General features: G+C 38.8%; 1 protein-coding gene across 1 annotated transcript in view; it reads right to left on the reverse strand.

Moving 5' to 3' along the window:
* ADGRB3 (adhesion G protein-coupled receptor B3) overlaps nucleotides 1-21410 on the reverse strand; it is a gene marked incomplete at its 5' end in the record, with an annotated part of 705309 nt that overhangs the window by 325948 nt on the left and 357951 nt on the right. Inside the window, 2 exons of the mRNA XM_079781368.1 lie at nucleotides 7150-7225; nucleotides 9914-10063. Coding sequence (XP_079637494.1) covers nucleotides 7150-7225; nucleotides 9914-10063 — 226 coding nt within the window. The remainder of the gene's footprint in view (nucleotides 1-7149; nucleotides 7226-9913; nucleotides 10064-21410) is intronic.

Consider the following 21410-nt stretch of genomic DNA (forward strand, 5'->3'; position numbering starts at 1 on the left):
TTATGCAAGTGAATGTTCTTATCATATTTATGTGAGTACCCCCTCACCTTGTGCTACTAACATGCACTTATTTCTACCACTGCACCCATTAATGCGATGATATGTCCCTTTCCACAAGATCAGAAGTTCCACGAGGGCAATATTTGTATCTAGCATTTATATATCCTCATTTGCATTATGCTTGGCACATTTTATTGCTAAAACATATTTGAATGTCTTATTAAGTGAACATATACTAAAAAAATCAAACTTTTGATCAAGTCGATTTAAAATGTAATTATATTATGGTATCAAAATGTTTAATGAAGAAAAATCAGCAAATTTATATTACGCAATGGGTTCCTATTAAAAAAGTGTACAGTGTACAAAATTAGCTTTAATTTATTCCATCAACTGAGTCTAATTTGCATAAGTGAAAAGCTGGCTCCTTATGTCAGGCTTTGTGATCTACTAATGCTTCTTGGCTGGGTCCACTAGTACATTTGTATTCATTGCTAGGAAAGCAGATCTACAGCCAAATGCATTTCATGACTAGAGTAATAACAATTTTTCCTGTCCTTGAAGTTTGTGTTACTTGGTATCAATAACATTTGAAAATGGGTAGAGTTATTCACTCAAAGGAGACCTAAGTTATTCTTCCCATTTTAAATAAAGGCTTAAGTTACAAAGGGTATCTATGAAGCCTATCTCAAGGAAAGCAAAAAAGTGATTATAAAATGCAATGCAACTGTTTACAAGATATTAGCTTTAGGTATAAGGACATACATGGCTGAAATTGAAAGATGGAAAACAATATTCCATGCAAATGATGACCAAAAGAGAGCAAGGATGGCCATACTTGTAGCACACAAAATAGTCATTAAGTCAAAACATTGTAATAAGAGACAAATAAAAACATTATAAAATAACAAAAGGGTCAATTATCCAATCAAAGGCTCAAAGAAGAGATCACAAACGAAATTGAAAAATATATTTAGTCAAATGAAAATAAAAACACAACATACAAATACATATGGAATGCAACAATAAAACTTCACACAATTATTAAAAAAACAAAAAAGTAACAAGTGTTGGCAAAGTTGTAGAGAAATTGGAAGCCTCATGCACTGTTTTTGAGTATGTAAATGGTGCATCTGTTATGGAAATCAGTATGGTGATTTAAAAAAAATATTAAAAATAGAATTACCATATGATCCAGAAATACCACTTTTGGGTATAGATTCAAAAGAATTTAAAACAGAATTTCAAAGAGATTTGCACACCTATGTTCACTGCAGCATTATTCATGATAGCCAAAGGCAGATACTTCCTAAATGTCGATTTAGTGATATGAATGGATAAAGAAAATGTGGTACACAGGCAATGGAATTTTATCCAGTCTTATAAAAGACTAGAGGCCCGATGCACGAAATTTGTACAAGCAGCTCGGCCATCGCAGCCCTGGCTTTGTCTGGAAGGTTGTCCGGAAGGCTGTTTGGCTGTCTGGTCTAATTAGCATATTATGCTTTTATTATTATAGAAGGAAACTCTGTCATATGCTACAACATGCATAAACTTTGAGAACATTATGCTAAAGTGAAATAAGCCTGTCGCAAAACGGCAAACATTGCATGATTCCCCTTATATGAGGTATCTAAAATGGCCCATTTTTTGGAAACAGAAAGTAGAATGGTGATTTCCAGGGGCTAGGGGAGATGGTAAAAGGTGACTTATTCTTCAAGGAGTACAGAGTTTCAATTTTGTGAAATGAAAAATTTCTAGAGATCTGTTGCATGATAAGGTGCATATAGTGAACACTGCTATTCTGTACACTTAAAAATAGTTAAGAGGGTAAATTTCATGTAATGTGTGTCTTACCACATTAAGAAAAATGCAATTATAGGAGATATATCAGTGGAGAGGGTTATGGAACTAAATGTCCAAATAAAGTATAACCAGATAAAGTACAGTAAAAAGATGTCAATAATTTAATGAAAATTTTTTAAATCAGAGTAGCCTCTTCCCATGTTTAGAATATGGTTCATGTAATGTCTAAATAGATTTTTCCTAATTGTTTTAAACAACCCCCCCTCCTAATTTTAATAAAAACAAAATAAAATAGATGGTTTCACATATATTCTAGGAACTGGGGACTTCATCAAAATTATTAAGTTCCATACATTTGTTTTTAAAACCAAAATCAGCTCATGGCTGCTAAAATGTAAGGTTAGGGTTAGGCTAACAGAGCTTTGAAAACTAAATGGAATTTGAAATTATGTTTGCTAAAGGGTGTTAACACTTAGGATTACAAAGAAGCTAAATAATCAGGGATTTAAACTCACTTTTAATAAATATGGCTAAATTAAATTCAGATTTTTGTAAATAATATACTGAATATGTAATACTATAATATTTAAAAGCATTAGCCATGCAAACTGTTATCCTCATGGATGATTTTAATTTCCTCATGATAAGACATTATTAAAAGATACAGAACATCACAAAACTACATTTCATCACAAACTCAGAATGAAGGAGCAAGTTTCAAAGATTAGATCCTAAAACTGGAGAACAGAGGCAGTTGAGAGAATTGACTACTTCACGTTGATCACCTTCAGGAAGTATTGGTATAAAAGGGATTGTTTTCACTTCTTTATTATTTCCAATATTACTTAGTACAATTGCTTTCCTGATTGCTTTTAATTCCTACAATATTGGAAACTCTAATGAATTACATTTCCTAAATATGAAAAAATTCAGAATGATTTATCTCCATTAGGTTGGTGCACTTGACAGCAAATTCATGTGATTTTGCATTATTGGAATTTGTTCATTTTTAAAAGATAATTTTCAAACAGCCACTGGTTGTTTTTCTTTTTTTTTTTTTTTTTTTTTGATCAGCTGTATTTTTCCAGGCATTTTAATAATAGTGAAATTTGCATATAATTTTAATTAGATCCTTCACAATATCTTGAATGTTAATAGCTATATTAAAGTGCTTATTATTTTTTAACAGGATTACAGCTTCTCCATGTCTTACCAGAAAAACTATGCATTACTCCCACACTCAAAAGTATTGTGATTTTCCTACAAAACCAAAACCTGACTTTATTAAATGAATCAGAAAGTAGATTGTTTACAACTGTTTCTTGAACTCTTTGGCTTAAGTGTATGCTTGGATACACCTTTTTTTCCTTAGAGATAATTTCCATAAGATCAGTTCTTAGAAGTGGCATTTCTGTATCAATGGCAATGCATTTTTCAAGCACCTTGATATTGCCAAACTGTCCTACTAAAAGATTATTACAGTTTAAAATCCTCACCAGCAGTTTCAGTGCTTGCCAAGTTGTGAATGGTTGTTAGTTCTTTGACATGAGTGGGGCCTGTGTGTAGGTGACCTCACCTCCCACTAACTATCTCTCTGACCTAGGCTGGTCAGCCTTCACCTGTCAGGCCCAAGAGTGGTCTCCAGGGGGTGGGAAGAGTGACAGCCTCTGGCCTTAGTATTGGTAGCCTGAGTTGGGGCCACCAAGGTGAAGCCAAGGCACCTTGAGCTTGCCCACACATGGCCACCTCCTCCTGGGCCTTACAAGGTTTTCTGCAGAAGATACCTATGTGTACACACTAAATAGAGTTCCATGGGTGTACTGATTAAAGGAATGGATGTTAGCCTCATGGAGGTAGCAAAACAGTGGGAGAGTCTTGGTTTTGGCAGGCAGAATACTAGAATTGGATTAGAACTCAGTCACCTACTGGATGTATAAAGCTTGGGCAGGTCACTGAAGCAATAAGGAGTTCAGTTGTTTCATCTGTAAAATTAAAGTTTTGGTGGGCACTAGCCTTTAAGGGCCTTGCAGCATTAATACCCACTGGTTCTATGCTTTTTAACTGTAAGAAATTATTCTGAAGAAGAATAAAAGTGGAAGGCTGAGAATAGTAGCACATGTTTTGTTTGGACTTGAGTAGAGCATATTTCCTACATTGGAAGAGATAATTTGAATATGCTTCATGTAAAAGGAAAGACAATCAAGCAGTAACATAAAAATTGCAGGAGGAAGAATAGTTAAATGTATATTAGGGCAAGAGAAGAAAAGAAAAAAAATTAAGTAAAAGAGTCAATATGCAGTTATTTATGTCTTTGTATAAAGGAAAATGTTCAAATTATATCTATTCAAAGCATTACTAGTTCTTCTTCCTAGTCCCCATGAGGAAAATTACACAGTATTGTTTTGAAAATGATTATATAAAAATATAAAATCCCTGGAAACTTAACAGAATCCTAACATTATTCTATGTATGGGAAACTTGGCTGCAAAAATGTCAACAGATAATTAGTAAAATGATCACTGAGGAAAATGTGTTATGGAAATTTGGTAAATAATAAGTAAACATATAGAGCAAATTTATACATATTTTTAAAATTTGAATGAGAAGATATTGCCTTTCCTATTGGGTTCAATTTAGTAAAATTTATACAACAAACAATATGTATGTAATATATTTTCATATTTTAAACACCAAATTTCTATGTATCCTATTTTTATAAATGGCTTGTATGGGAAATCCTATCATTTAAAACAATTATCCCAATAAACATTTCTTGGACTTTTGTAATTTATTAAGCATTGTTCTGGGAATTTTGACCTTTTAGGAAATTTAAAAGAATTAAGATAGTAAGGTTAGCAGGGTTGCTGTTTAGTAAATATTTATTGAATGACTATAAAACAAGACATCATCCTTGCCCATTAAAAGGCTTACTCTTATTTAGAAGATCTATATTTGGTATGATAGACAATTGTCCTGTGTAGGACAATTTTTTGAAAAGGAAAAAATGATGTAAGTGAGCCTAAAAACGCTCACTTACATTATTCTACTGTACAAAAGAAAAGACAATGAGGAGTAAATGCTAATATTTCATTTTTCAAATAGTACTTAAATATTTCATCTTGAGCATCCTATGTCATTATTTCTGGTCAATGAATCTAAATGTGAATGTTGATTTCCCATAGTCATTTACCTAATTACTTTGTACACAGAAAGTATAAATTGGTATACATAGCTATAATTCTTATTCAAAGGTTATTAAGGATTTAAAGCTAAAGAATATGTCAGAATTCTAAAACCTTCATAATTTTACTGTAATAAAGACAGGGGATTTTTGAAGTTGGAAAGAAACTTTGAGTTCAACCCCACTTTATAAAAAAAGTCAGTGACTTGCTCAAAGGCTAATCTGAATCTCTTTGTGTCACGGGGATATTAGGGGATATTCAAGGCTCCAAATGGCTCCCGCTTTGTCCATGAAATCACCCATAAAATATCCTTTCATCTACCCACCAGCTGTAGTGACCACTGCCTCTGCCATGCTTTAAAAAAATGTCGAAATGCTAAAAAAAAATGTGTTTTCTTTTTACAAAAAGCTGATATCCCTAGATAAATTTCCAATTCCCTTGACTGTATCTGTTTATGAAATTCGGAATGATCTGATTTTATTTGTGTGGGTGATTGAGCTCTGGTATAACACAAAACAAGATGAATCACAACACAACTTTGTTAGTCATGTAGGGAAATTAATTCACAATCTAAATCACTTTATGGTGAATATTTTATTTGCATGCACCATACCCCTCAGCAGTAAGTAGAGTGAAATTGCACATGAAGTGCTTCTATTTTTAAAGTTGAACTGAAGGCAGATGATTACTCAGTGACTGGACAAGTTTATATATTTTTTTGTTATTTTAAATTGGAATGAAAACCCAAGATGTCTGATTTAAAGTAGTGTCTCAAATTCTTGAAAAATGAACTTCACACAAGTGAACTCTCTGTGGAAATAAGTATGTAACATTGAGTATCTGGGTACGTGTAACTTCAGCTCATTTCCCCTCAAATGAACATCATACACAAAGGTAGAGGCAGTGCCACTATGAATCAGTTTTATCTGTGGGTAGTTGTACATACCAATTTGTTTTAATAAAGCCCGTGGAAAAGTTGAGAGTAAACTCATTAGTTCTGAAAACCTGTTATGAGTAGAACAAAACCAAACACAAACCTATTCAAATATAGAAAGCCCAAATTCCATCCAGAGAAGGGAGTTAAAGAAGACTAAATTCCCATAACTGTCTCTGTGGATGAAGGAGAACCTGCATTGTCACGAGTGGGACTCTTGATGACTCCCCAACTATATTGCAATTTGCTGTGCATAGACTTTCTCCAAAGACTTGTGACTACTCATGCAGCTGCAAAAACTTAGTTGCTTCCTTGGGAGGCTTTTTTCTGCTGGACTGCACTCTAATTGGTTTTATTTATTAGATCATTTGTTATACCCCTGGTATAACGGTACACATCATTCACAGTCTCTCCTCCCTAAAAATGTGAAGTTGTGTTCATGAGGGTGTGAGAAGAGCTCACTGCAAATGTGGCTGTGTTCAACTGAATACAACTTTATCTCAGTCCTCCCAAATGAGGCGTGATGGAGGAGACAGGTCATCGTGAGTGGTAACATAACCATCCAAAGAGATACAAGTGATGTCTTCTGTGAGATTAGGTAAGTTAGTTAAGATAATAGAGAAAACAAATGGATGTTGGTAGAATTACTATTTGTAATTGTTTCCTTAATGACTGGGAGAAAAGAAATGAAAAGATTTCTTCCAAAAATAGTACTTTAATTGAACAATAGCATTTTTTTCTTAATGTAAGTATAATTGAGTATATATTTAGAAACAAATTGAAATCTCGTGCAAATGAAGGAAAAAAAAAACCACTCATTCCCAGTCATCATGACACTCTTTTAATTTCATGCAATGTTTATGAACAGTAACATTATGTACAAATAAATAGAGAAGAAATTAATTTTAAAACAACCCATTCTTTTATAAAGACTTGAGGTGATTTCTTTTTTTTTTTTTTTTTTCCTCCTCAGTCTTAAGACAAGTCAAGATTAGTCACAAAAGAACTGCAGGGCTATAATCACAGACCAAAATCATCCTTTCTAGTTGTTTTGAAATGCATAATATGCTAATAAGCTGTTCATTAAATTGGTATTTTCTATTTCACTTAAGAAAAAGCCTTTTGTATTAACAAAGCTTGTCGGACTACTTTCAGTAAATGAGCTATAATCACATTTTTTTGGAATAATTTACAAAGGTTACAACAGCTTATTACTTTGCAGCTTACCTCAGAGTAGGCAAAATTAGATCTAAGTTTTTGTACAGGACTGCTCCAAGAACAAATACGGATGACTCATCTAATTCTAGAAAGAATAAAATTTTAAAATATTAGTAAAACAGCAAGAAAAATGCTATGTCTTATAAAACTTTAACCTACTAATTACAAAGGGATCCCAGGACTGGCTGATGAAAGCGGGGTAAAAGAGAGGCCTTCTTCACCATGAATGGGAAGGTTGTCCCCCACACTCCACACATTCACTGGAGCTCTAAAAGATGTATTGCTAGTGGTTTTGTGTCAGAAAATAGCCATCCTTTGAAGTGACCTTCCTTCATCAGGTTAAAAGAAGATGCTACCATTATAGCTGATAAGTTTAAAGTCCCAAAGATCTGAGGAAAGACAGCCAGTTCTCCTTCTGCAGCTCTAAGTCATGAGGTCAAAATTTCCAAGGTAAAAATTAAGACCACAATGTCACTGTCCAAAATCAACATTAATTTTAGAGACTAAGGAAGACATTCTTTAAAACTTAACTTTTTCTTAAATCTGCTTTTATATACCAAAACAATATCTTCAAACCATAACAAATGTGAGGTGGAAGAAATAAAAATGCCCTAACCGGTTTGGCTCAGTGGATAGAGCATCGGCCTGCGGACTCGGGGGTCCCAGGTTCGATTCCGGTCAAGGGCATGTACCTTGGTTGCAGGCACATCCCCAGTGGGGGGTGTGCAGGAGGCAGCTGATCGATGTTTCTCTCTCATCGATGATTCTAACTCTCCCTTCCTCTCCGTAAAAAATCAATAAAATATATTTAAAAATGACTTTGCATGGAAAATGCAAGACATTTTCATTACCTGAAGTTGAAACATTAAGCCACAGGCTTTCCAATGGGATAAGACTGTCAATACTGAAACCTAACCATGTCAAGCTTGGTTCTATACTTTGCACTTGTATTTTTTTCCCATTTAAATCGATGCTTTGCTCCAGTAAATTGAGAGATTTAAAGACCAAGTTTTCTCTTGTACAAAATTAGTTTAGTTTAGTGACTATTTCTAAATTGTTTAATATATGGAGATTTATGTCTCCATATATTGTTTTATTTTTTATACTTCTAATTTTTTAAATATTTTACCTTTTTTTAATTTTTTTTCCCTTAGACTCCATGGAATACTATACTTGGCATCCTGTTTAAGAATATTTTCTTCTTTTAAATTATTTTTATTGAATTTATTGGGGTGACATTGGTTAATAAAATCAGATGGGTTTCAAGTGTACAATAATATAGACTTTTATTTTAAACTAGTGACCCGATGCACGAAATTCATGCACATTAAAAGGGGATTAATTAGAGGAAATAATTTAATATTGCTATTTGCCCTTTCTCTATAATAGAAGTGTCAGAGATGAAAGAAAATTAGTAAAATGTATATGAAAACCTTCCTCCTGTCAGAGTCTGGGGCATACAATGGGACCCAGAGTCAAGTCCCCGCCCACCCACATGCACCTCAAAATTGCATGAGACCCAGACCTGGCCACCCCCCCTCCCCACCATTGGGCTAGATCCAGACCCGGCCAGTCCCACCCTTGTCAAGCCCTGACGAGCAGGGTGCATAGCCTCAGGTCACCTGGCCCAGCTCCAGGACGGGGCGCATGGCCTGAGGTCCCCCAGCCCAGACCGGGGCGGGGGGCATGCCTTGAGATCCTCCATCAAGCCCTGCCAGGCGGGGGGGGGGGGGGGGGGCGCGCAGCCTCAGGTCCCCTGGCCCAGTGCCGGGGTCGGGAGGCGCGGCCTGAAGTCCCCTGTCAAGCCCCACCTGGTGGGGGACGCGGCCTCAGGTCCCCAGGCCTAGTGCTGAGGCGGGGGGAGCAGCCTGAGGTCCCCTAACCCAGCACCAGATGGGAAGCGCACCTTGAAGTCCCCTTTCAAGCCCCGCCAGGAGGGGGGCATGGCCTCAGGTCCCTTGGCCTGGCACTGGGGCAGGGGTTGTGGCCTGAGGTCCCCTGTCAAGCCCTGTTGGGTGGGGGGCGCAGCCTGAGGCTCCTGTCAAGCCCCATGGGGGCAGGGGAGGGCGTAGCCTCAGGTCCCTCCTAATTGCTCCTTAAGGCTCCTTATGGGAACTTGGCCTCAGCTGTGGGTGCAGCCATCTTTGTGATAGAGTGATGGTCAATTAGCATATTCCCTCTTTATTAGATAGGATGACTAAAGGCCAGGTACATGAAAATTCATGCACTGGAGGGAGGAGTCCCTCAGCCCCGCCTGCCCCCTCTCACAGTCCAGGAGCCCTCAGGGGCTGGAGGCGACCCTGGTAATCAGGGGAAGGTGACACCTCATCACACCTCCGCTGCTGCCACTGCCAGCAGCACAAGCCTTGGCCGGCCCTGGTTAACTGAGCCTAGGGTGACCCTGGGCAGCTGGGCAGCCACCATCCGAGGCTTGCCTGCACCTCGGGCTGGCCATGCGTGGCTGGGGGGCTGAGGGGACTGGGGGACTCTGGAGGCAGGTGTGCAGAGCAGCTGGACACACCTGGGGCCGGGCCCAGCCATGCTGTGCACCTGCTGCTCTGGCAGGGCTGAGGGGACTGGGCACCGCCATCTTGTGGCTGTGGGCGCTCCCATCTTTGAGGGCGTGACAGTCAATTAGCATATTCCCTCCTTATTGGCTGTGGGTGCCACCATCTGTGTGATGGCATGATGGTCAATTAGCATATTCCCTCTTTATTAAATAGGATCTTATCAGAAATATGTTGTCAAAACCCAAGTTATCTCACATACATACCTTTTGATGACACAGGAGTAAAAATGCTTTTTGGAATGACTACCCTGTCTTCTGAGTTTCTTGCCCAGTCAACCATTCCCTTCCGTCCTTTCATTGGGAAGTTGATGTCCGTCAGAACAGAGGCTGCAGGAAGCTTCTGAATGCTAGCCACTATTAAAAAAGTAATAATGTCAACTCAAACCTTCCAGTGTAATCAAAGGTGATCATATTAAACTTTATAGTATATTCAAAGTAAAATTTCAAGTCAAAATTACATTTATCAGAGTTACAATATAGACACTTCTTATTAAACAATATGCATTAAGGTTACTAATTCTTTTAGTTATCAACCTGGGTTTTTGTTGCTTTCAGCAGAATCATTTAATGATGGTCAATAGTGTGGTGGATATTCTAAAAGTACCAGCAGGTACCACCATACTCATTATTCATGGTAGGCCTCCATTCCTATTGTTCCAAGTCCATGCTATATTTTTTGTTAAATATTTTTATTAACAAACTTGATTCATAGACTAAAATTTGCATTTAAAGCTAAACTTTATATTAAGAACATTTTTTTTTTTTTTTTTGGTATTTAAATCTAAACATTGTCTTTGGGACAAATTGTCATGGATTAGGTGGGATGTCATGAATTCATGGAAAACAAAGCCATATTGCTCTGGGGGTCAGAACTGTCAGAATGCACATAATGAGGCACCATGAATGCTATAACCATAGAACCAATGTAATATACAGAAACAGTAAACAAATACAACAAACAATTCTTAAAATGTGACCCCACAATTGAAAGTAACAAATGTATATTATATATATGAATAAAAAATTGTATCTTTATTTGTAATAAGTATTTTAACATATTGAAAAAATTATGAAGTATGTTTGCTAATGCCTGGATATATGTTTTATTATATGTACTCAATATTATTATATATTTATTATATGTATACACAAACACATATAAAACTACATGTAATAAAACTATGATGATAAAAACTTAAGCACTTATTGATTATATACATTTTCATTTAAGTAATATCCTCTCTAATAAACTGGTAATATGCAAATTAACCATCACTCCGCTACATAAGCCACACCCACCAGCCAAGCCACGCCCACCAGCCAATCAAGGTGAGTATGCAAATTAACCCCAATCCAAGATGGCTACAGCCACAGAGAGCAAGGTTTCCCAGGTAACAGAGCAAGCCAAGCTTTCCATAGCCGGTGCAGGCCTAAGCCTCCACTCAAGCTACAAAGTTTCAATTATAGAAGGTAAACAAATTCAAACAAATGTTGGCAGAATGGAGCTTGAGAGAGCAGGCCAGGGTTGCCGGCGGCAACAGGGGAAGCAAAGCTTTCCGCACACCCTGGCCGGGCTCACCCATTTAAGGCTACAAAGTTTCAATTGTAGAAGGTGAATTAACTGCCACAGAAATGGCTGCCGCCCCAGAAATGGCTGCCGCCCCAGGCTACAAAGTTTCAATTGTAGAAGGAAAATAAATTCCAGATACCAGGGCCTCCCCTTGGGTTGCCAGGGGGCGTGGCCGGCCTGCAAACCCTCACAGGCCCCTCGCTCAGGCCGCCCCACACCCCAAGGGAACCCCACCCTTATCTGTGACACCCTTCAGGGCAAACCAGCTGGCCCCCACCCATGTATCAGGCCTCTATCCGATCTAATAAAAGAGTAATATACAGATTTATCATCACTGCAACACATAATATAGCTGCCCCCATGTGGACACAAGATGGCCACCACAAGATGGCCAGCAGGAGAGGGCAGTTGGGAGGCAACCGGCCTACAAGGGAGGGCAGTTGAGAGGGACCAGGCTTGCAAGGGAGGGCAGTTGGAGGTGATCAACCCTGCAGGAGAGGGCAGTTAGGGGTGACCAGGCTGGCAGAGGAGGGAAGTTGGGGGCAAACAGGCTGGCAGGGGAGCAGTTAAGCATCAACCAGGCTGGCAGCGGAGTGGTTAGGGGGTGATCAGGCTGGCAGGCAGAAGCGGTTAGGGGCAATCAGGAAGGCAGGCAGGCAAGCAGTTGGGAGCCAGCAGTCCTGGATTGTGAGAGGGATGTCCGACTGCCTGTTTAGGCCCGATCCTGGTGGGCAGTCGGACATCCCTCCAGGAGTCCCAGATTGGAGAGGGTACAGGCTGGGCTGAGGGACAACCCCCCGCCGTGCACGAATTTCGTGCACCGGGCTTCTAGTAATTTTTATAACCTTTACATAGGACCATAATTGTTCTACATTAGTTTTTGCTGCCCCATGCAGGATTTAAATGGAAAGGTGATAGGGAATCTCTAAAAGCTATCACAATAGGAATGCAAAAGTAAGAAACCATTAGGCTCCTCATAAGCAAATTTCATTCTAAAGAAACTTGTAATTTAAACCAAGAAAGGATGAAAATGAAAAATTTAATGATATTAGTTGTATAAATATATTCTTGCACTACCGGCTGAGTTCCAAATTAAATTGGTTATGTATTATTGTACTTTATTAAAGTACTTTATTGTACTTTATTGTACTTTATTAAAGCACTTTTAAGCTATTCTACACATCCATTATCAGCATCAGATGGAATTTCATTTGGCCTGTAATCTATAACAATAAAAGTGTAATATGTAAATTCACCGAACGGCCATCCAGACGTCCTTCTGGATGACCTTCAGGACAAAGCTGGGGCTGCAGCCACAGAATCGAGGCAGCCACCGCAGCTGCGAAGGCCTACTTGCATCGGGCCTCTAGTTTGATATAATAAGCCTAAAAAGGGATTTTGTAACTACATGGTGCAGGCAAGAGAGTACATAAATTAGTTATGAATGTTAAGTCCTGTTTTCGGATAACATCTCTAATTATTTTAATTTCCGTAATTGTTCAAACCATATAGTCCTTGTTGTACAAAAATAACCCAATTCAAGTGTCCTTAAGGTCCAAATCCTCCATTGCATATAGATGGTCATTAAATTGCAGTACACTCTTTCTTAGGAGTCCTACTGTAAGCTCTATCCAATATGCAAAACTAAGTTCATCTACTTCCAAACTCCTCCATTCTAACTTTAGTTTTCTTGGTGTTAAAGAAAATTTATTTCACCTTTGCTCTAAATCTGGTGGAAGAGAAATGAAGGTTTTGTTTGTTTGTTTGTTTGTTTGTTTTTACTGTCATACAACTGGTTCCTCCTATTGAAAAATAAGAGATAAATTGTTGGGCCTTAAAGTCTAATAATTCCTCTGTTTCCATATACATGAAAAAAAAATTAACAGGAAAAAGAAATAAAAAATGGAGAAGAAATAGTTTCTATCAACTATGTATCATTTCATCCTGAATAAATTTTAGTTTAATAAATATAAAAATGTTATATTTAAATGTGCATCTATCTCTCTTTATAAAATGCATTCATTCTTCAATTAGAGGTGCATTGGCTTTTTAATTATGATTATATAGATTATACTGTACTTTTTAACACAGTCTAGATTAAAGGAATATAAAAATAAATTAGGATCACTTATGTTTCTACAAAGTCCTTTGAATTGAGCATAAAGATACATAAAAACAAACATTTATTCATTAATTTTAGTAAGAATGCATTTTTCAAGATGGTATTTTTCATAAATCATTATAAAAAGGGATACTTCATAGATTCAAATGTTAGCCTTCAAATTATCAACATACATGTTCCTTAAAATATGAAGTATTTAAAATTGTACATCTTTACCTTAAACACACTAGGATGGTTTTTTATGACCCTGCACTGATTAACCAGAAAACCTATTTCCACCCAGCAAAAATGCTTTAAAGAGGGCTTTATGCCCTGTTTCTCTCAGTCCCTGTACCACACACCTGGACCAATCCAATTCTCAATTCTTTCCCTTCTTGACCAAATTTAACCATTTAAAACCCTAAGGTAAAATTTAGATGCATTTATAGTCTTTAGGGAACTGGGAAGCTCGAAGCTCAAACGTTAAGTGAGCACTACAGAGGTAAGATTAAATATGAATGTCTTAAACTACGTCAAAAGTAAATATATGCCAGCACTGGCAAAGGGACCTGAATGCAAAGCACAAGTGCAAAGCTACATATTTTGGTTCTGTAATAATTTCTGCATTAAAACCAGTCATTGTGGGAGTTTAGATGATAGAGCAGCTTTCCGCAAAACCGAGACAATGCCTTTTTTATTATTATTGAATTTATTGGTGTGACAATGGCTCACAAAACCATACAGGTTTCGGTGTACAACTCAAGAAAACATCATCTGCACACTGCATTGTGTGTCCATCGTCCAAAGATTCTTTTATCCTCCTTTTCCCCCTTTGCCTACCTCCACCTAACCCCTCACCCCTTTCCCTCTGGGTATCACCACACTGTTGCCTGTGTCTATGTGTTATGTGTATACATACATATATAAATATATACGTGTATACATGTATACATATGTTTTTGCTTAATCCCTTCACCTTCTTTTTATCCAATCATCACCTGTGATAGCTGTCAGTCTGTCCCCTGTATCATGCCTCTGTTTCCATTTTGTTCAGTTTATTTTGCTCATTAGATTCCACATATAAGTGAGATCATATGGTATTTGTCTTTCTCTAACTAGCTTATTTCACTTATCATAATATTCTCCAGATCCTTCCATGCTGTCACAAAAGGTAAGATTTCTTTCTTTCTTTTTACAGCCAAGTGTAAATGTATCATAGCTTTTTTAATACACTCATCTACTGATGGGCATAGATCTTGGCTATTGTAAATAATACTGCAATGAACATAGGGGTGCATATATTCTTTTGAATTAGTGATTTGGGTTTCTTTGGATATATTCCCAGAAGTGGGATGGCAGGGCCAAAAGGCAGTTGCATTTTTAATTTAAATTATTGGGCCTTAAAGTCTAATAATTTTTAATTCTTTGAGGAACCTCCCTACTGTTTTCCACAGTGGCTGCACCAATCTGCATTCCCACCAGCAGTGCACTAGGGTTCCCTTTTCTCCACCTCCTTGCCAGAACCTGTTATTTGTTGATATAGTGATGGTAGCCATTCTGATACCTTTGAGGTGATATCTCATAGAGGTTTTAATTTGCATCTCTATGATGATTAGTGACTTTGAGCAGAGAAAAAGGTTTTCTTACAGTAGTTAAAGTGCTTAAAAGAAAACTCAAAAAGACACAGTGCCCCTGAACAAATAGGTACATCTTTTGAATGCTCCAAGAATTACCCTAAATTCACTGTATTGTGTTTTCATTACAACATTAGATTTGATCTCTTATGTAATAAAAATAGGTGACTCGTCACTGACAAACTTTGGTGTAAAACCAGCTGCATTTTCATCTTGCAATTTTAATACTTTTATTTTGAACTTGGATATGCAGTCCTTTGAAAGCATCATGTCTGTTATAGGCCAAGCTCTTAAAGGATTCATGTTCAGTATAGATTTTTGCTCATCAGAAAGAATAGGGAATTTTTGCAGATGAATCTAAAAGCACAAGAGTTGTTTGTTTTTTTGTGTTTTTTTTTTTTTTTTTTTTTTTTTGTCACCACTGAGCCCTCCTTTGGTTCATCAAGCAGGTTGGTGCTTCTAGCCTTGTTTCACAATGTCTTACCCTTTTGCTTTTACCGAGGTCCTGGATGATGGGCACTATGTGTTCTTCATTCTTATGTGAATGGTGCACAAACAAGTTAGAGTTAATTAATCTGTACACCAGTTGCATCATGGATAATGGAAGGCATGTAGATGAAAACACTGTGGAGCAAAAGTGCATGGGTGAATGCGGCAGGAAGAAGCCAAATGGGCAAAGGAGGGTCAATAAAGGAAAGGGGGCGCTTACCAGAATGGCTTAAGTGTGGGCTCTGTACCTGGGCCCTGGATTCAAAACCCTGGTATTTTAGGGTAACTATAATGTTCTAATTTTTTGTGGGGGCAGTCTCAGTTTATCCCTGTTTTGTGTAATTACGAACAGCATCCCCTATCACTTTCAAAAGTCTCATTTTAGAAAATAAATTCCATGTCCATCTTACATGCAGTGTGACACTGGGCAAATGGCCTAACCTCTCTGTGCTTCAATTTCCTCTTCGGTAACATGGGAATGATATTAACTACTACATCAGGATTTTTGAGGATGAAATAAGATAGGCAACTGATAGTTTTGTTCATGCATATAGAGCAAGCACACAAGGATTGTGTAGAATCTACATGCAGTGTAACCCCCTGGCACTTAACAGCTTAAAAAGCCCTGGTTTTTAATCCTCACCCAAGGATATTTTTCACTGAATTTTAGAGAGAGTAGAAGAGAGAGGGAAAGTCAGAGAGAAATATAGATGTGAGAGAAACACATAGATTGGTTGCCCCCTGCACGGGCCTGGCCAGGGCCTGGGCTGGGGAGGAGCCTGCAACCTAGGTGCGTGCCTTTAACTGAAATAGAACCCGGGACTCTTCAGTCCACAGGCCTATGCTCTATCCACTGAGCAAAACCAGCTAGGGCAAAAAAAGCCATGTTTTTTATATTTATACAACAATGCTAAGGGCATTGGAAGAGAAGGGAACAACAGCTGACACTGATTGTACAATAATTCAGTAAATATCTATCGAATGCCTCCTTTGTGCTAGGCACTGTTCTCACCGTGGCATTTAGCCAAGTGTTTTACACATGAGATCTTAATTATATTTAAGACAACCCTGGGAGATACTGTTATTATCAGTATCCTCAGTAGTATATGATTTTGCACTCTGGCGCAGTTTGATTTTTTTCTAACAAATGTATACCAAATTTACTTGGCCTTACTGTAATATTTTTTGCACTGACTATAAAAGACAAATATAATGATTCAAGTAGAGGAAATAAAACCATCTCACTTGTCTAACAGGAGATACCACTGAAGAACGGTGGTTACCAAAAGGGGATATTGAGATTATATATATCAATATGTGCAGCATAATCTTTATGTTTTCACATCTCTATGAAAAATCACATTTTAGAATTCTAAAACAGTGGTTTATAGGAAACACTCAGACATTCAAACAGACAGATTTTTAGTTGTTCTCCTCTTTGCTCTGCCTCCCTCCTTTACTCTGTTTACTTTCCCAAAAGGCTGAAATGAGCAATATGAAGGCGATAGAGAAAGATCCAGCTCACTAGAGAGCAGTATGTAGCCATCCCTTTCCAGGAAACAGAGCCACGAGGCAGGGGCGGCTGCAAGGACCCCGGTGCTGAGAGCACAGCGCACCCTCAGTTCCATCTCCACCATCCCCGTTACACAGTGTAGGATCCCCTCATCCCAGGATTGCACACAGTGATATAGATGGTCTCAGACTTAGAAATGTTCTTCCCATGAGGAGTTTACAGACTTTTTTAAGAGAAAAAAGCAGGATTCTCTTAGTTTCAAAACTAAGACAAATTAGATAGTCAATAAAGTAACTATATGGCATATCAAAGGAACTTTTTTCAACCTGTTGCTTTTTAGTGACATAGTATATGTATTGAAACTTTAATTAACCTTTTTGCATATTCCTTTCCAGAATCAAAATTTAAAAAAGAACTTGCAAGTTGTTTGGGAGGCATCAGCTCTAGATTATATTAGCCATTTCAATCAAGCCTGGGAGCCTTGGCACAGGTGGGCGTGTTTCTCTTTCCTGCTCATGGTCTTTTGCCAGACTTCAGTGCTCTCTATGGGGGACACTGTTCGCTTCCTCTTGGGTCTGCCCCACTTCCCCATATGCAGTCATGCTGACACAGGCAGTACATGCCCTCCATACACATGGCTCTGTTCAGCTGAACTGTCTCAACTAGGGACTGGCCAACTATAACTCACAGGCCAAGTCTGTCCTACCAGCGATTTTTGTTTACTCTGCAAGCTAAAAATGACTTCCACATTCCTAAAAGGTTGAAAATAAATGTTTAATAACGCTATTTCTTGGCATGTGAAAGTTAAATGAAATCCAATTCCCAGTGTCTACAAATACATTGGAACACAGACACCCCCACTCATTTACATGTTGTCTCGGGCTGCTTTCATGCAACAGTGGCAGAGTTGGATAGTGACAGTGCAGACTGCATGGCACACAAATCCTAAAGTAGTTACTGTCTGGCTCTTCACAGAAAAAGTTTGCCCACTCCTGTTCTAGATATATGCTGGAGAAGTCATTTTTAAATATTATACTTTTCCTTTAAAAAGAAATACATTCTAAAAGCATCTTAAAAGTTTGTGCACTTTTTCTGTTATCTATTGCATGTTCTTTCTGACTTTTTTTCGATGCTACACAGAAGATAGTGAGGGAAGTTTAAATAGATCATGCCAAAATTTTTTTCAGTTTTTAAAAAGAGTATGTTTAGTGGATTTTAAAAACAGGCATTGATAAACACTCATCTTCTCTACAAAATGTACTTCATGATTTAACATAAATATAAAATAACTCCTAACATAAATCCTATCTAATAATAGACAAATATGCAAATTGACCATACCTCCAACACACTCACAAGCCACGCCCACAAGCCACGCACACCATCCAATCAGAGCGGGTATGCAAATTAACCCAAACCAAGATGGCTACAGCCACAGAGAGCAAGGTTTCCTAGGTAACAGAGGAAGCCAAGATTTCTGCCTGCCCTTGCCAGGCCTAAGCCTCCACTCAAGCTACAAAGTTTCAATTATAGAAGGTAAACAAATTCAAACAAATGGCGGCAGAATGGAGCTTGAGAGAGCAGGCCAGGGTTGCCGCCGGCAACAGGGGAAGCAAAGCTTTCCACAACACCCTGGCTGGGCCCACCTGCTTAAGGCAACAAAATTTCAATTATAACCCCAACACAAATGGCTGCCGGCCTCGGAGGGAGCCCCAGGCTTGGCTCTGCTCCAGGCTACAAAGTTTCAATTGTAGAAGGAAAATAAATTCCAGATACCAGGGCCTCCACTTGGGTTGCCAGGGGGCGTGGCCAGCCTGCAAACCACCACAGGCCCCTCGCTCAGGCTGCCCCACTCCCCAAGGGAACCCCCACCCTGATCTGGGACACCCTTCAGGGCAAACCAGCTGGCCCCCACCCCTGTACCAGGCCTCTATCCTATCTAATAAAAGAGTAATATGCAGATTGATCATCACTGCAACACACAATATAGCTGCCCCCATGTGGTCAAAGATCCTGCCCCCATGTGGACACAAGATGGCCACCACAAGATGGCCATCAGGAGAGGGCAGTTGGGAGGCACCCGGCCTGCAAGGGAGGGCAGTTGAGAGGGACCAAGCCTGCAAGGGAGGGCAGTTGGAGGTGACCAACCCTGCAGGAGAGGGCAGTTAGGGGTGACCAGGCCGGCAGAGGAGGGAAGTTGGGGGCAAACAGGCTGGCAGCAGAGTGGTTAGGGGGTGATCAGGCTGGCAGGCAGAAGCAGTTAGGGGCAATCAGGAAGGCAGGCAGGCAAGCAGTTGGGAGCCATCAGTCCTGGATTGTGAGAGGGATGTCCGACTGCCCATTTAGGGATCCGACTGCCCACCAGGATCGGGCCTAAACGGGCAGTTGGACATCCCTCAAGGGGTCCCATATTGGAGAGGGTACAGGCTGGGCTGAGGGACAACCCCCCTCCGTGCACAAATTTCGTGCACCGGGCCTCTAGTATAAAATAAACGTGAAATTGGACTCACTTTTGCATGTATACCTGAATAGTAAAAACAAATCAATATACAAAATGCTTTAGAAAACAAATTCTTCCTTTTCTCCCAACCAGTGAAATTAAGAACAGAGCTCCTGCAGAGGAAAGAGCACTAAAGGATGGATAATTAACCAGGTATACACCTGAAACTTATATAATTTTATTAACCAATGTCACCCCAATAAATTCAATAAGAGTTAAAATATAGGAGAGCTTTTGTATATGTAGCACGACTGACTCTCTTTTCATGTGTGTGTTATGGTTTTGCTATTTAAGGGTATTGAAACTTTCCTAGAGAAATAAGTCTGGAAATTATGAGGAGTTGGGCACCAATCAGGCAAGAAACAATAGCTCAAGTCAACAACTCAAGGGCTTCCCAAGATAGCAAATCACCCATTTCCAGAGGAGTAATGCAATGGCAAGTGAAAATAGCAAGGAGAAAAGAGATCATTGTGGAAATTCACTCTTCCAACAAACCTTGGCTGAGCCCTAAGAGAGTTCCAAGCTCTATCACAGAGGATTTAGCAAGTGAGAAAGAGACTCAGATTCTTCACCCTTAAAGAGTTCATACTCTCAGGGGGAGCACACAACTTTTAAGGAACAAACAATGCAGATGGCATGAAAGAAAAAACTTATGAGATAGAGCATGGTTGGTTGTGAGGAAGGCCTTTCTTAAGAGGTGTAACTGGGCTGAGGGTTGATGACTGCATATGAGCTATAGGAAGAGGAAACTGCCTGGCCTGGGGAAGGTCTGTGCAGTTCCAGAAGTGTCAGGACATTCTTAACAATGCTTAGTTAGAGTAGGAGAGGAGACTGAACATTATACTGTAGGCTGATAGCTGGTCATCTGGAGCATGATGAAATTTAGAACTTGGAGATGTAAACTGGATGCCTTTGAATTAGAAGTAATAGTTGATCATGCAGACATGGATATGTTCTCCTGAAGAGAGAATACAATGGATAGATTCATTCATTCAACAAATATTAATTGAGCACCTATTACATGCCAGGCACAGTTCTGGGCACTATAAATACATCAGTGAAGAAAACAGCAAAAGTCCCTGCCCTCAAGGGATTGGCATGGAATCTGGGGAGAGAGACAAGGAATAAATAAACACAACCAGATGCCAGTAATTCGAAATGATATGATAGAGAATGATGATTGGAGGTGAGAAACTTAGAGAGAGCTTCTTTGGTAAGCTGGCATTTGTGCAGACACCTGAATAAGTGAGATGGAGAGCGTTGCAGGTAATGAGAAGATGGCAGAAAAAAGCTGCGGAATGTAGTATAGGAAAGGCTCACGTTTAGAGGATTAAGAGAAATTAACATGGAAAAACATAAAAATAAATAAATGGAGGAGGAGGGGAGAGAGAGAGAGAGAGAGAGAGAGAGAGAGAGAGAGAGAGAGAGAGAGAGAACGAGAACAATAGTAAACTAACTCAGGAACAGAGAGGTATTGAATAATGGAAGAGTGGCTTTATAAGGAGTCAAAGGCTTTATAAGTTTCGGAAAAGGGATGTTGGTCTCAAAATGTGAAAACCATACTTTAACATTAGTTACAGGCATGCTGTATTGTAGATGTTGGGAAACTTTCTATAAAGGATCAAAAAGTAAATATTTTCATCTTTGTAGGCCATCAGGCCTGTTGCAACTATCCAACTCTACTTGTAGGATGTGGAAGCAGCCATAATGAAGATCACCCATGAAAATATGGTATTTAATCATAATAAAATTATCTTATATGACCAGTATTGTTTCTACAGCCACATTATACTGTACATGACTGTCTTGTTTGCTGATCCTGATCAAGATGCGTGAGTTTTGTTTTTTTTTTCAGAGCTTTTCCTAACTAGACCATTCTTTTTTATTATGATCC

This window comes from Cnephaeus nilssonii, assembly GCF_951640355.1.
Source record: "Cnephaeus nilssonii genome assembly, chromosome: 9".
Lineage (NCBI taxonomy): Eukaryota > Metazoa > Chordata > Mammalia > Chiroptera > Vespertilionidae > Cnephaeus > Cnephaeus nilssonii.